This window comes from the organism of the source record quoted next, unplaced genomic scaffold, assembly GCF_019419815.1.
Source record: "Pyrus x bretschneideri cultivar Hongxiangsu unplaced genomic scaffold, Pyrus_bretschneideri_v1 Contig6, whole genome shotgun sequence".
NCBI classification, from domain to species: domain Eukaryota; kingdom Viridiplantae; phylum Streptophyta; class Magnoliopsida; order Rosales; family Rosaceae; genus Pyrus; species Pyrus x bretschneideri.
The window spans coordinates 458,186-473,812 of record NW_025999798.1 but is presented as its reverse complement, the minus strand read 5'-3'; the positions used below and the strand labels follow the sequence as shown (position 1 = coordinate 473,812).

Sequence of the window (15,627 nt, the reverse complement as noted above, 5' to 3'; positions counted from 1 at the left end):
ACACGAACTTTTGAAGAGACTATTTCGGTCATAGAAAGTGCTTTTACAGTGAGCTCCAATTCCTGGATATTTGATTCAGGCGCTAGTCAACATATCTGTAATACGATGCAGGGACTAGTAGGGAGCAAGACACTGCGCAATGGGGAGATAGTTGTGCGAGTTGGGAACGGCGCCAAAATCTCTGCAAAAGCAATAGGCACCTACATGCTTAACCTACCCTCTGGGGAAGTCCTGGAACTTAAAAATTGTTTATATTTTCCTTCATGTATAAAGAATTTGATTTCTATCTCTAAGCTTTTACGAGATGGGCACTCAGTATTGTTTGACAAAATGAGTTGCACTTTATACTTGAACGGTCGTATTATCTCTCATGGTAATATGATAGAGGGACTTTTTCACCTAGAGACGAATAGTGGGATGCACTGTATTGAAAGCGGGAATACCTCAAAACCCAAAAGGGCTAGAGAAGAAGTTAACCAAGTTAGACTTTGGCATCTTAAACTTGGACATATAAACCAGGATAAGATTCGCAAGATGTCGAAAGATGGATATCTTAGCCCATTAGGTAATGACCTTATGGGAACTTGTGAACCTTGTCTACTGGGGAAGATGACCAAATCTCCATTCACTGGGAAAGGAGAGCGTGCCACTGAAATTCTAGGGTTAATCCACACTGACGTATGTGGATCTATGTCTACTACGTCGAGAGGAGGCTTCTCCTACTATATCACATTCACCGACGATCACTCTCGGTTTGGCTATTTGTATCTTATGAAGTACAAGTCAGAGTCCTTTGAAAGGTTCAAAGAATTCAAGAATGAAGTTGAGAAGCAAACTGGGAAACAGATAAAGACCCTAAGATCGGATCGAGGGGGTGAATATCTGAGTGACGAATTCCTAGATTATCTCAAAGAGTGTGGAATTGTATCACAGTGGACTCCACCAGGAACTCCTCAACATAACGGAGTTTCTGAGAGGAGAAACCGAACCTTGATGAACATGGTTCGTTCTATGATGAGTTCCGCTGATCTACCAATATCATTCTGGGGATATGCACTACACACAGCAGCTTATTTGCTAAATGCAGTGCCTTCTAAATCTGTTCCACAAACACCATATGAGATATGGTATGGAAAGAAGCCAAGTCTTAAACATCTTAAGATTTGGGGTTGTCCAGCATACGTTAAGAAACAAGATGCTGGAAAGCTTGAAGCGAGATCCGTTAAATGCTATTTTGTGGGGTATCCTAAACAAACCTATGGATACGAATTCTATCACCCTGACGACCAGAAAGTCTTTGTCGCCAGAACTGCTATATTCATGGAGGATGAATTAGTTCTTAAAGGAACTAGCAAGATAGAATTGAAGGAAATTAATGAGATTAATGATGAACCACAAACAAGCACTCGACAAGTTGACAACCCTGTTCCTGAACCCCTAGCTCCACGTAGATCTGAACGGGTTAGTAAGCAACCTAGGAGGTATGGCTTAGACAATGACTTTGCGGAATTGCACCTTCTAGGTGACAATGACACAAAGGAGGACCCTAGAGACTACAATGAAGCAATGTCCGACATTGATTCAAAGAGATGGCATGAGGCCATGAAATCCGAGATGGATTCCATGTATCAAAATCAAGTCTGGACTCTTGTAGACCCTCCAGAAGGTATAGTACCTGTTGGAAATAAATGGGTATTCAAGAGGAAGATAGGCGTTGATGGGAACGTGGAGACTTATAAGGCTAGACTAGTAGCCAAGGGTTACAGGCAACGAGAAGGGATTGACTATGAAGAAACTTTCTCTCCTGTAGCCATGATTAAGTCCATTCGGATTTTGCTTGCTATAGCTGCGTACCATGATTATGAAATCTGGCAAATGGACGTGAAGACAGCCTTTCTGAACGGCTACCTAGAGGAAGAGCTTTATATGGCTCAACCCGAAGGTTTCGTGTCCAAGTCTGAAAAGACTAAGGTATGCAAGCTTCAGAGGTCCATTTATGGACTTAAGCAAGCCTCCAGGAGCTGGAACATTCGTTTTGATACTGAAATCAAATCGTTTGGTTTTACTCAAAACGAAGACGACAATTGTGTTTATCAAAAAGTCGTTGGGGAAGCAGTTGTATTCCTAGTGTTATATGTAGATGACATATGCACAAGGCCTGATATCGCATATGCTGTGAGCATTACTAGTCGATATCAATCTAACCCAGGATCAGAACACTGGGCAGCTGTCAAGACGGTCCTTAAGTACTTAAGAAGAACTAAGGACATGTTCCTCGTTTATGGAGGAGCATCAGAGTTGCGAGTGGAAGGTTATACAGACGCAGATTTCCAATCTGACGTCGATGATAGAAGTTCCAACTCCGGATATGTATTCACTCTGAATGGTGGGGCTGTCAGCTGGAAAAGCAAGAAACAAAGTGTAATTGCTGATTCCACGACAGAGGCTGAATATGTCGCTGCAGCTGAAGCCGGCAAAGAAGCGTTCTGGATGCAGAAGTTCATCACTGAACTTGGAGTGGTTCCAACCATTACGTCACCAGTAACTTTGTACTGTGATAATGATAGGGCGATAGCTCAAGCCAAGGAACCCAGGGCACATCAAAAGAACAAGCATTTTGATAGGCGCTTCAATATCATTAGAAGATATGCTGCCGAGGGGAAAGTCAACATCCTCAAAGTTGCTTCAGCCGATAACGTAGCAGATCCACTAACGAAGCCAATGTCTCAAATCCAACTTGACCGCCATATGGAAAAGATGGGTATTAGATACATGGGAGGATGGCTTTGAGTGCAAGTGGGAGATTGTTGGAAGTATGCCCACAAAGCCACTCATTTGATGTAATAGCTTTTTGGAATACTTATTGTGTTAAACTTTTATATGTTTAATAGAAGGGCAAAGCTTATTGTTAATCACTATTTATAGTATCTTGTGTTTAAGCAATAAGGGAATCCAAGGAATGTATTTGATCTAAGAGACAAGTGATTTAAGTTAGTTAAATTAACGAGACCTTTCTCTTATGTTCATTCCTAAAACGTTCCTAGCCATAGGATTGCCAATTGGGCATTGACAATCCGCTAAGGTTAGTATGTGTTATGTCGACTCAAGCGTGAGTATGAACTAGTCTCAAGTCATTTGGTGTTGGACACTAAGGCAAACACATAGGTGCTCGAAAGAGTAATCGAGTACACTGAACTACGATCAAACAAGAGTTCGAACATACATGTCATGTAAGAACTCAATAGTTGCAATATGCAAAGTAGTCCTTTGACCTGAGGCATCATTGATGTCTAATGGTTAGGTCCTTGATCTTTGATTATGTCAACGGCATTCCATTGGAGTGTCCACGGCATTGTTGGGGTCAAGCTATCTAGTCATGTAGGCATATGAATGTACAACAAGGGATCTCTAACCTTCCATGATGGAAGGAGAATACTCTAAGATATGATTCGAGAGTCTTTGGCCAAAGCATATGAATATGACTAAGGAAGATGTTCCAAATCTTATTCGATTGAATCATATAAAGAAGTATCACATTGGATAGTAGACATGAAACAAACTATCACTCAAACAATGTGATTAAGAGTATTGTATTAGAGAAGGACCGTATTGCATTGTAGTTGTAACTGGATAGGTTCTCCAACCACTTCTACTTAGCTTGGGTAACCATGACATGCTGCTAGGCGTCACCCATGGTTTGTGGAAGCCCTAAAGATTAGCAAACACTAATTTAAGGGAGAATTGAAATGTGGTTTCAATTCACAATCGATCGTTAAGAGTAACATCGCCCACTACCTCGCTAATTGGAACCTAATGGATCGTACACCGAGTAAAGATATAAGTGAAGAAATTATATGAAATGGATAAGCAATTAAATGGTTTAATTGAAGAATGGTCAAGATTAATTAAATAGTTAATTAATTATACGAAACGTTCGTATTGGGCGTTTAAGTTAGTTTTGGGCTTCGGGGCACAAAAACGTTTTGGCCCACAAGGCCCATTATGTTTAAGATTGTATGACAACTAAAACAAAATGGGCAATTAAGCCCAAAAACACTAAATGGCCGGCCATAACCTTAAGGGTAGTGAACTTGGCTTAATTGCAAGTTTGCCACTCCATTGTGAGGTGGTATAAATACATCTTTATAGCCATTTCACCCTAAGGGGTTTCTAATTGAATTTGGGTGAAACCTATTCTCTCATTACCTTAGGTGAGGAACATCTAGCAATCTTTCTTACCTAAGTCATCCATTTCATCTTCACACAACATCTTTGGTGTGGAGACTTAGAGACACTAAACTTTTGGTGTTTTGGAGAACAAATCCTCAAATCCTCAAAGAAGAAAAGGAGCACTAAAAGGGAGGAAATCACAAGGAAGATTCAAGGAGCAAGGAGGTGACTTGAAGGCCCTCCACTTGGGTGAATCCCTTGTGCAATCAAGGATGAGCTTCAAGGGTAAAGAATCTCTAAATTCTTATTCTCTTTAATTTTGTTAAAGAGTCTTATGGTTCACCATATACTAGGCTTTGAAAGTCATGGGTTTTATGAATTGTTTTTGAATGAATGCCTACTTTAAAGAGTTATTAGTTTGCATATGTATTCAAATGTTCTTACATGTTCTTAGCTAGGACAAAATTTTTCCTTCAACATCATCCTTGAGGAAGAAGAAGAAGACATTGAAAGAAAGAAACAGAAACTATGAATATTGAAACTGATTTTTGTGAATAAGGAAGCAGAAATTTTGAGATCAATGATAGAGATCTTGAGAATTTTGGTGTGAGATTTGTGAAGATGGATGGTGGATTATATAGAGGATTCAGAAAGGATTAGGTTCTGCATAATGCCACGTGGCATGCCGTCATTCGTTAAAAATCTGATGGAAATCTATCATCCAAGATTGTTAACAGATTATGACACGTGGCATGCCGTCATTCGTTTAAAATCTGATGGAAATCTATCCTCAAAGATTGTGAACCGATTATGACACGTGGCGCGACGTGATTGGTTAATAATCTTATCAGAAATCCATATTATAATTATTTATTTTGTATTATTTAATAATACTTAGGATAATGACACGTGGCGCACCGACAACGATTAAAAATCTTATCCGATATTACATTTAAAATTATTTTGTATTAATTTTATAAATAAAAAAAATACTAATATTTTATTGCCTATTGCCAGGGCTATAGAAGTGTAACGGTGGAGATGCAAAATCTATTGTCAGGGCTACTTACTGTTCATTAAGGGTAATTACTGTTCATTAGGTGGATTGAATAGTGAATTGCCAGGGGGGAGGGCTCCAACGCTGGAGTTGCTCTTAGTATTTGGATCCCAACAACATGAGTCACTTCGAGGGACCAAAAGTAAGGGGCTGCTGCAAAATTTGTTAACAACATCGACATCAACATCAACCACAAAGGATAATTGATGCCTATCCCATTGGCCATTAACAATGATCTGACTCACTCTCAAGTCTTGATCAACATTGGTGAGTTGAGCATGAGACAAGAGATTGGTAAGAAGGGAAAGAAAAACCGAGTTATGGATTCAGAAAATAAATTGTAATTAGTCCTTGCTTTTTCTTAGTTTGTATAAATTAAAATAGTAAATGGAAATTAAAGTGGAGTTAAATATAAAAAATAAAACTTTAACGAAAAGCTCTTACTAATGTTTACTTTAATGAAAAATCATATTTTTACACTAAAAAAATCAATTATGATATTATTCACTTTATTTTTTATTTTACCATTTTCATTAAATTTCAAAATTTTCAATCCCCTTTCTTTAGTTTTCTTTTTAAAAAAATCTATGTCCTTTTAGCGTCAATCGGTCTCAGCGTGGAAGCAGAGACGAAGCGGAGTGAGAGAGAGATAGAGAGAGAAAGCAAGTCTGCTACGGTCACCGAAGACGAAAGCTTTGCCTCTGGGTTGGGCTTCTTTATCGTCGCCGCTCATCCATGGCTGGGTATTTTCCGATGACTTTTATTGTAGCTTTTTTTTTTTTTTTTCTTCCAATTTTTTGAGTGTATATTGATGCTCCTATAATTAAGTCATGGAATTTTCAGAGGTTTTATCGAAATTTTTTAAATTTATATGGAAATTCACGATTTTGAACTAACCCATCTGTTCATTTGATCGAATGTACCATGAAAAATTTGAACTTTGAGAAAAATGGTAGTGCTTAAGCTTTAACTAGTAGAAACTACTTTGATTTAGTTGAGCGCTATGCTGAATCTTCACTCTAGATTCATATGCTTGTTCTTTACTTTCTACGTTTCCTTTTAAATTGCACGCATTTTCGTTGTACAAGCGATATTATGCCTTAAACTAATCTAAGTCCTTTTAGCGTCAATCGGTCTCAGCGTGGAAGCAGAGACGAAGCGGAGTGAGAGAGAGATAGAGAGAGAAAGCAAGTCTGCTACGGTCACCGAAGACGGAAGCTTTCCCTCTGAGTTGGGCTTCTTTATCGTCGCCGCTCATCCATGGCTGGGTATTTTCCGATGACTTTTATTGTAGCTTTTTTTTTTTTTTCTTCCAATTTTTTGAGTGTATATTGATGCTCCTATAATTAAGTCATGGAATTTTCAGCGGTTTTATCGAAATTTTTTAAATTTATATGGAAATTCACGATTTTGAACTAACCCATCTGTTCATTTGATCGAATGTACCATGAAAAATTTGAACTTTGAGAAAAATGGTAGTGCTTAAGCTTTAACTAGTAGAAACTACTTTGATTTAGTTGAGCGCTATGCTGAATCTTCACTCTAGATTCATATGCTTGTTCTTTACTTTCTACGTTTCCTTTTAAATTGCACGCATTTTCGTTGTACAAGCGATATTATGCCTTAAACTAATCTAAAGTGCGGGAGGGGGATTTCGAAGTCGGGTGCATAGGGGAGCACATCCGGTGTAGCTAATGTGGCTACGCCCACTTCTGCTTGTACCCCTTGTTCTATTTAGGTGGAAAGGTTGAGATGGATTCGTATAATTATGTAATCCACTGCCCTTTGTTCTCATCGAGTTATTAATTAGTCTGGTTTTTGTTACCATTTACAATGACTCTCCTCTGTGCGAGTGTGTTTTAAAATGCTTTATATGTTTGCATCCCTCTACCTCGAATTCGGGAGCATGAATGTCGTGATCTGTGAAGAGTGATTACGAGTGTGTTTTGGCACTAAAAGGTTTTTTCTTTGCAAGTTATCATATATTTTCTAACATTATTTTTCATTTCTCTAATGAAATTATGCGTCATTCCATTTGTTTACATGTATACCATGATAGAAGCAGTTCATAGTTTAAATCTGTTACCGGTCGTTGTTTGATAGTTTTAGGCTGTTTTTTTTACTTGGTTATGTATTCTCATGGGTTAATCTTTTTAACTATGCTGTTTGTTTTCAATAATCTCTGTACTGCTGGTTATATCTTTATGTCTCTTTTCAGTGTCCTTCAAACTTAAAATATCTATTCTAATTAAGCTCGGTCAAGAGTTTAAATACTTTGCTGATCATATGTGGGAGCAGCTGATTGCTTCAAGTGTAATCATTTGTGTAATACATGCAGGCCATCATGGTTGTTTGACAAAAATAGAATCGCAACAAAAATCAGGAGTGCATCTGGAAGCTATGATTCTGTTGGAATTAAATGGCAAAGCAACCCAACTAAATCTTGTCCAAAATGCCATTATACGATTGACAATAGTGATGTAAGATTTTTGTTTTTGTTTTTTTGATCCATATGTTTGAAGTTTAACGTTCATCGATGAAAAACCATTAGGTACAGAAGCTCCGTTGGAGTATTTTTAGATGAAGTTTGTTTCTGTTTGTTGGTTCATTTATTTTTAACGAAAATTGTAGAACTTTGAAAATTAGGGTGTTTGCCATCTCTTTCCAGGTTGCTCAAGAGTGGCCGGGTTTACCCAAGGGTGTAAAATTTGATCCAACTGATCAAGAGATTATATGGCACTTACTTGCAAAATCTGGTGTAGGTGATCAAAAACCCCATCCTTTTATTGATGAGTTTATTCTAACTGTTGACGACGACGAAGGAATCTGTTGTTCCCATCCTAGGAAACTACCTAGTAAGTGAGAAACATTTGTTTTGTTTTAAATCTTTGACCCTTAAATCTTTTATTAATTGATTCGAAAAATTAAATGTTAGATGTTAAGCTAGATGGAAGTCCCTCCCACTTCTTTCATAGAGCAATTAAGGCTTACAATACTGGAACACGAAAGCGGCGAAAGATACATGATGGTGATGGTGATGTCCGCTGGCACAAGACTGGAAGGACTAAGCCAGTGATATTGGATGGAGTACAAAAAGGGTGCAAGAAGATTATGGTTCTTTACATGAGCACGGTCGGAGGAGGAAAACCTGTGAAAACCAATTGGGTTATGCATCAATATCACCTAGGCATTGAGGAGGATGAGAAGGATGGAGAGTATGTTATATCAAAAATATATTACCAGCAGCAGGAAGCCAAGCAAGCTGATAAAACTGATCAAGATGTTCCTGAAAGTATTGATGCGGTGATCACAAAGGTAGATCCAGTCACTCCCAAGTTGGTTACTCCTGAACCTCCACGCGCCGAACAAAAGCTTGGTGATTTTGATTTGGGACTGGATACTCCTGCTCCTGCCAGGGATCCCTTTCTTCAGGTATAATTTGTTTTCTTAATTTTGTTTTTAGTTTACTTCCACATTTCTACTAGCAGCACGAGAAGGCATTTTTATCTATTGTGTGACGAACGTATTCAAATTGAAGATTTAAAACTTATACTGCTTGCATTTGTTCCTGTCTTCATGGGTACTTTCTTGTACATTCCCTCTGCGTAATCTTTCATTAATATGTAGTGTAAGAATGTGGCATAAATGTGAATGATCCAAATAGATACTGATAATGTGGCATAAATGTGAATGATCCAAATAGATACTGATATGGGCTTATTTTTATGGCTTCTGTATCCAATTGAAGTATCGTGTGGAAGACGGTGCTGAAGATGAAGTGCATCCTGATGTTGACTCTGCTTTGGATGAAGCTTATACCGAGGTGAACCATGCTGAAGATGTTCGCCCTGAATCTGAAATTCCTGACGATTATGATCAACACAAGGTAGAAAACCAAGCCGATGAAGTAATTAATAACACTGAAAACATTGATCATGCTCAGGAAGATCCAAAATGGTGGGACAATGAGTCACAGAACCTTTTGGATTCGCAACAACTTGTGGAAGGGTTGTCTCTGTGTGATGAGCTCCTTCAGAGCCAATCTCCAAATAGGGGTGGGCATGAAAATGGTGAACAAGCACATGTCAAACCCCGTCTTGCTGATTACGCTAAACTAGGACCTGAGGATTTAAAGAAGGATCTAGAGGCGTGCCAAAATATTGTCCTTGATCCTGCTAATATTATGGACCTTGATACACCTCCGGATTTCCGGCTCAGCCAGCTGGTAAGCCGTCTTCTCTGCGACTTTCTCTTGCTTGTTGGTGTTGACAATTTTCCTTTTTCTTGCATTTTCGCTTGTGCTAACGCATTTCTGGATCGGGCATTGTAGGAATTTGGGTCACAGGAGAGTTTCCTTTCTTGGGGTGGCAAGGTGGCTGACTGAACATGGTTCGGGATTTTTGTGTTGGTTATGGTCAAATGGTGGTAAATATTTTGTAGCTACGTTTTGATTAAACTATGCCTTTTGTTAAAGAACTGCTTTTTTGTAACTGTAATTCTCTGATCGTTTGTGTTCAAACATCGATCTAACTTACTCTTTTTGCTCTCTTTTAAGCATCAAGCTAAAATGCAGTTATTTTATCTGGTTTGCTTTTGTGTCTTTGGATTCGAAAGCTTGGCATTCGAATTATAACGGATTCAACTGCATAAAACAAGCGAAAACGGAAAGGCGAGAGACGTGTGGACCATCAAATGATTGAAAACTCGATGCTTTATCAACGCCAAGGAAAACACTGATGAGTTTCACCTCTGTCGTCGAATGAGAACAGGTTGGACAATGAAAACATTCATGAACTCTCAGGGCTGCGCAGGTCATGCAAGTTGGCTTTGAAAATAGCTTGAGAGACCACTGGGCCTAGCCCCGCTGTTGAATTAAGCACTTGGAGGTAAAAGTGCTTGTTGATGAGCAGCATACTTGCTCGTGGGGAATCCAGATGGGACCTAACCTGGAAAAGCAGCTTCTACTGGTGCCCTTTTAGCATGTTGTAGGGTAAGTGACCTAGTTGGAATAGGGCACGGCACCCCTTTGTTGTATTCGCAAGACCTTGCCTAATGCTTCCCTCCCTTGGCAAATACAATTGGTCATCTTTTTCTCTTTGATGCCTTGATGGGGCTAAAAAGCAGACAAAGAGGGCCACAGCACCCTGGCTTTTTTGGGCTCCAATGAAAGAAAAGAACTGGACAAGGAGCCCCTGAATTTTATATATCTGTCTACATGCTGTGCATGACGTTTTGTCTTTGTAACATTATTAAAACATGATTTTCTTTAACGTTAACCCTATTTGTGTAGGGTTTTTAGATGCAAGATTTAGCAACCATGTTCTGTTAACAGCCAGCATAACCCAATACTTTTTTTTTCCAAAAAATAAAAAAAATATATTTATCCTAAATCGTGTATTAATTATTAAAAACATAAGCAACCACCTTAATCCAAGGAGACACCATGGCCCGTGGCCCCTTTTTTGGAGGATGATTTTCTTCATTTCTAATCTCCCTCCTTCTCTTCCTTCATATTTGAATAGTTACGATTAAACCACGTCATCATCTTATATTAATTTTTTAATAAATACAAAAAGACAAAAAACAAAACGTGTAAGAACGGCAAGAAATAGGATGAGAACAGGAAGGGAGAATCCTACTCCCATCCTTTTTCCAAGAATCCCAAATAATGAGAGACAACCCTAGAAAAAAAAACATGACTAACTCAAGTCTTAGTTCACATGAAGGAGTTGTATATGGTTTTGGGCTATTTCTATAGCAAGTAGTTGTGTTCGTAGTTGGTCATTTTGAAAAAAACGTGTATATGACTAATAAGCACTTTTAAATTTATTATCGGAGCAATAATTTTTTTTTATGATTGAAAAACATTTTCAATCATTTTCACAGTTGTTTTAAAGCATTTCGAAACAAGCTTATAATCATCGGCAAACAAGTTTGGAGAATGTCGCATCATCATCTTAATTACATGGATGATGGAACTACATCTTATCCATCAAATACTTGAACGTTGATGTCCATGTGCAATTGAGGAAGACAAGACAGGGGATGTGGCATGTGGGGACAACGTGTGGGCCCCCTGTTTGATTAAAATAGAATCTGACGTTATGTTGGTGGGGTTGAAGATTAGGGAGGCGCACGTGGGCATTGTGAGGCTGCCGTTTTGACCCAATCTGTCAGGCGCGTTTTTATCCAGAGTAGAATTCTCTCTTTTTAATATTTTTTTTTTTAATATTTAAACAGTTACGATTAAATAATATTAATATTTTTTATTAATTTTTATAAACAGATAATGACAAAAGAAAGAGTCCTACTCCCTTCACTCACTCATTTCATTTGAGTGACAGGGTGAGCTCAAAAGAAAAAAAAGGATTAAAAGCTCTGTCTTTGGAGAAAGATTGTACGCATTGAGAGATTTTACCATCATTGTGTTCCTAAAACGGCTTTAGACTCACTCCGTCATTTTGACGGGTCCAATTTTTGGGTGTGTAAGAATGATGCTCGTATTAATGAGAGTGTATAACATGGTCAATTCGATCAAAAGAACAAACGCTGAAACCTAATAAAACACGTCTACTATTATAATATGAACACTTTAAAATACATGATATTGTATAGAGATACTGCGAACATAAAACATTACATGGAGGTAAATTTCATAGAGTAAGACAGATAGGTGACATGCCGACACCAGGAAATTAGGTTGCACATTCAGCTCCTGTACAACTGACATTCTGGCCCACCCTTCTCTCTTCTGAAACAGAAAAACACAAAATTATATTAAATCAATCAGAATGCCACGTGTCTGCTCATTATTCATTGCCTGTATTTTGGAGACAGGTGTCCACATATTACGTGGGGGTGCATTGTATTACTGTAGACTAGAGAGTTCGTGTGCTTTTTTTTTTTTTTTTTACCAAAAGTAGAAGCTGCCTGGACTTACTTTTAGGAAAGCGTTCATCTCTGTATCCCTTTTAGTAAGTTCATATATTTGGATCATTGAAATTTGATCTAACGGTTATAAATAGGAATTCCTTAAAAGTTATAATAATTTTAACTGTTGGATCAAATTTTAATGATCCGAATAGGTAGATTTAGAGGAATGGATTCAAAGAGGATGTCTTTCCTTACTTTTAGCCCCTTCCCTGCTTCTCCCTTCAAAAGTAAGGAAGAGACAAAAGGGGATACTATTGGGGGGTTGGCCCATTACGACCGTACACGTGGCACACGTGAACTTGAGTAGGATCCAATAATTGAACTGGCCCACAAAGAGAGGGAAGGGAGCTTTTGAGTTTGGGTTTTGACCCAAACGTCAAAAAAGCTGGTTTCCCACAAGGCCATGTTTGGAAGCTCACTCAAATAATGGCTTATTGGAAGAGAAAGCTTAGGTGGAGCTGATTTTTGAGGAGCAGCTGGTGCTTGTTTGGTTGAAGACAAGAAGATCATAACAAGAGCTTATGATATTATAGTGATTAGTTATGGGCCAACTGCAATTGTTTCTTTAATTAATCATTGGCCTTCCAAAACAACCATATAGAAAAGGAATTATGACAAAGGGATTAAGGCTTAAGCGATTATTTTAAGGTTCAATTTTTGTCATCAAGTGTACTTAACCGACTTGGTCAAAGTACTAATCATGAATTTTGATGCTTCTACCTTATGCCTAAAGCACTTTTTGGACATGAAAATCTAAAAAAGCAAAAATAATTTGGGATACTGAAAAAAGAACAGTTTGAATCTAATCTTCACTTAACATTTGACCAGCTGAACTTCAAATTTAAGATTTTGTAGATCCTATATTATTGTCACCAATGTTTCTGTTCACCCAATTTCATTGGGTCATAATTGTTCCTTTTTAATCAAGATTAGGGAACATAACAAAGCCATTTGAAAAGGGAAGAAAACTTTGAGAACTCCGCATCACTTCTTTGGAACTGAAATAGGACAAAGAAAATAAGAACATCATCTAGGTTGTAGTTGCTCTAAAGAGATCTACGCTGATCATGTACATCTGGTCATACAACAGATTCGCTCAAAGTATAACCTTACATGGAATTCTTTGGTAATTGAAACTTTAAACCCTTTTTCCTTTTTCAATCTTTATACTTGGAAATCCCTTCCAAATTGTAACAAACTGAAACGATATTGTTATATGAGAAGAACAATGAAATATTAAGAACTCTAGCTTGTTATATCATATAAAAGTTTATATATTTAGGCTATTCCGATGTACATATCTAAGCCCCATAAGGCCAAATTAACCCCATACAAAATTTTGTCTTCAACTCTCCTAAAAACATTCGCTGGCTATTTACAACTCCACCAAGAAGATAAAAGATCGATGATAGAAGAAGAAGAAAAACAGGAAAATTAAGAAGAAATTAAAAAGAAAAACCAAAATCTTCCTTTCCCCATGTCATCATGTTTTCAATCATGCCAACAGAGGAGCATGACGACACACCTCCTGATGATGTAAAGCCTGGCTCTTTGCTGTCGCAGGACCCCTCCGAGTCCTTTGCTTGACGACGAAGACAGCCTTCTCTTGCTGCCTGCCATGCTGCCAGAGCTGCCAATCTTCATATTTCAGAGAAGTAGGGTTTTCTTTCTTTCTTTCTGTCTTCTGACTGCAGTGAGCGAGTGTGTGTGTTTCTTCTGTAGGTGATGAGCTTTGAGAGATTGTGTGAGTTGGGTTTGAAAGTGCAGAGGCCAGAGGAGGGGTTCTTATAGCGGCAGGGAGGAACAGATGAGGAGAAATGTGGGTGTGGTCCTTGATCCACATTGGTGTTAAAAATGAGCCGAAGGATGGGGCAGTGCGCCCCAAACCCACTAGACAAACACCCACAAGTGGGCCCCACCGCCCTCCGTCACTATTTTGAGAGTGATTTTTTAATCAGAACTCCGTTCGGTACATCAATTATAATACTACATTTGGTTGAAAACTTTTAAAAAAGAATTCTAATCAATTATATTATGAAACTTGTTGTACCAAATTTTGTTTTCGGCAAAATAAAAAATTTATCCGAACTACTTTGAAATCCCTTACCTTACATCAGCAAAACACATTAAACAAAATGATAAAAAAAAAATCCAAGCAAGCACTCTATCTCTCTCTCACATCACATGTAATAGGAGGCAGATTTTCTGGCCTCCCACTTCCGTGCCCTACTGTTTATGTGATCACGATTAAAATACGTCAATATTTTATATTACTATTTTTTTTTGTCTTATTATCTCTATAAAAAAAACAATATAAAATGTTGACATGGCTTAGCGTGATCACACAAAACAGAAAAACACGAAGAGTGAGAGGGTAGAGAAATTGCCTCCAATATTGCTACGCCACATTGGCCTAGCAAGCACTCTATCTCTCTCACATCACATGTAATATTGCTACGCTACATTGGTCTAAAATGGACTATACATCGTATACGTGTGTGAAGTAGGCATTACCCACCAGCATAATGGGTCGGCCACTAGTCACCATAGGGTTGCAAGTTTTTTGGTTGGTTCTGAGTTGCCCTCTAATTTTGTAAATAATGAGGTATGGGATACACACACCCGTTTAAGAAAAATATCTGAATCTTTATACGCATGAATTCAGTTTTCATTTTAGACGAACTGACATATGTGTGTACACAATTTTTTTCCTTAATCGTGTGCTTTCAATAAGTCACTTTTGTATATAAGCAAGTCTGTATGGAATAAGTATCCCAACCTAATTTTCTCCTATATTTTTAGTGCTTTCCTTTGTTGTCTTCTTTTTAAGTGTTGGATCCACCTAAACATGCAATAAGATTAGGAGGGGATAAGTTGAATCCTACGCAAGAATCCACGTTTATTAATCAACTAACTTTTGGTTAGGATGCATGATTAGTGGCCTCATCATCTTTTTATCATCAGATAGGCTTATTATTTATAGCAAAACCATGCATGTAGGGACAAGACAACGGCTTTGATAGCAATGTTAGACTTTCCTGTACCATGCTCCGGTAATTACTGCATACTTTAGGTCACCGCTGAGTCACTGCCCCCGTAACAGAAATACGAATGATGTAAGATTAGGGTTACGTTTAGTGAAGTGGGGCTTAATTTTCTCAAAACACGGTTCATTTTTTCCTGCTTGGCTTTTTCTTTTAGAATTATTAGTTAAAGGGAAGGAGTTGAATTTGCTGAGTCATGATATTTGTATATATGCAGAGTAGGGCAACATGGCATGCAGTTGTAGATGGCGATGAGAGAGTAAGATTGGCATGAGAAATTCTTGGGTAGAGCTACCGCGCCATGTTCACCCGCCTGTCTAAGTCGCACACAAAGTGAGCTTGCATTTGGTGCTACCAACATGAGTTTGTGTGAGACTCGAATGCAAGGAGTTCTGTTGTGTGCATTTTTGCTAGACGGGTGGC

General features: G+C 38.2%; 2 protein-coding genes across 6 annotated transcripts; one reads left to right on the top strand and one right to left on the bottom strand.

Annotated features, from left to right (window-relative positions):
* Positions 1-5,818: 5,818 nt before the first annotated feature.
* Positions 5,819-10,534, top strand: LOC103929194 (SUPPRESSOR OF GAMMA RESPONSE 1). Of its 5 annotated transcripts, none has more exons than XM_048572188.1 (8): positions 5,819-5,970; positions 6,352-6,495; positions 7,566-7,707; positions 7,896-8,082; positions 8,163-8,659; positions 8,976-9,452; positions 9,558-9,652; positions 9,842-10,534. In XM_048572188.1, the coding sequence occupies exons 2-7, from the start codon at positions 6,488-6,490 to the stop codon at positions 9,609-9,611; spliced, it is 1,365 nt and encodes a 454-aa protein (XP_048428145.1). In that variant the 5' UTR covers positions 5,819-5,970; positions 6,352-6,487; the 3' UTR covers positions 9,612-9,652; positions 9,842-10,534. The 5 variants fall into 5 exon arrangements, with proteins under 5 accessions (XP_048428145.1, XP_048428144.1, XP_048428142.1 ...); XM_048572187.1 differs by lacking the exon at positions 9,842-10,534 and adding an exon at positions 9,783-9,808; XM_048572185.1 differs by lacking the exon at positions 9,842-10,534 and having other exon boundaries at positions 9,558-9,808.
* Positions 10,535-13,394: 2,860 nt separating this feature from the next.
* Positions 13,395-13,829, bottom strand: LOC103929192 (small polypeptide DEVIL 4). The gene has a single exon (XM_009338349.3). The coding sequence runs from the start codon at positions 13,802-13,804 to the stop codon at positions 13,652-13,654; it is 153 nt and encodes a 50-aa protein (XP_009336624.1). The 5' UTR covers positions 13,805-13,829; the 3' UTR covers positions 13,395-13,651.
* Between the last annotated feature and the right edge of the window lie 1,798 nt (positions 13,830-15,627).

What these genes read in the sequence shown, in the direction of transcription:
- LOC103929194 (XM_048572188.1), top strand. An exon ending in CCAGGGATCCCTTTCTTCAG is followed by an intron (nt 8,660 to 8,975) that starts GTATAATTTGTT and finishes ATCCAATTGAAG; the next exon opens with TATCGTGTGGAAGACGGTGC. An exon ending in ATTTCCGGCTCAGCCAGCTG is followed by an intron (nt 9,453 to 9,557) that starts GTAAGCCGTCTT and finishes CGGGCATTGTAG; the next exon opens with GAATTTGGGTCACAGGAGAG.
- LOC103929192 (XM_009338349.3), bottom strand. Translation starts at nt 13,804, where the DNA reads ATGAAGATTGGCAGCTCTGGCAGCATGGCAGGCAGCAAGAGAAGGCTG.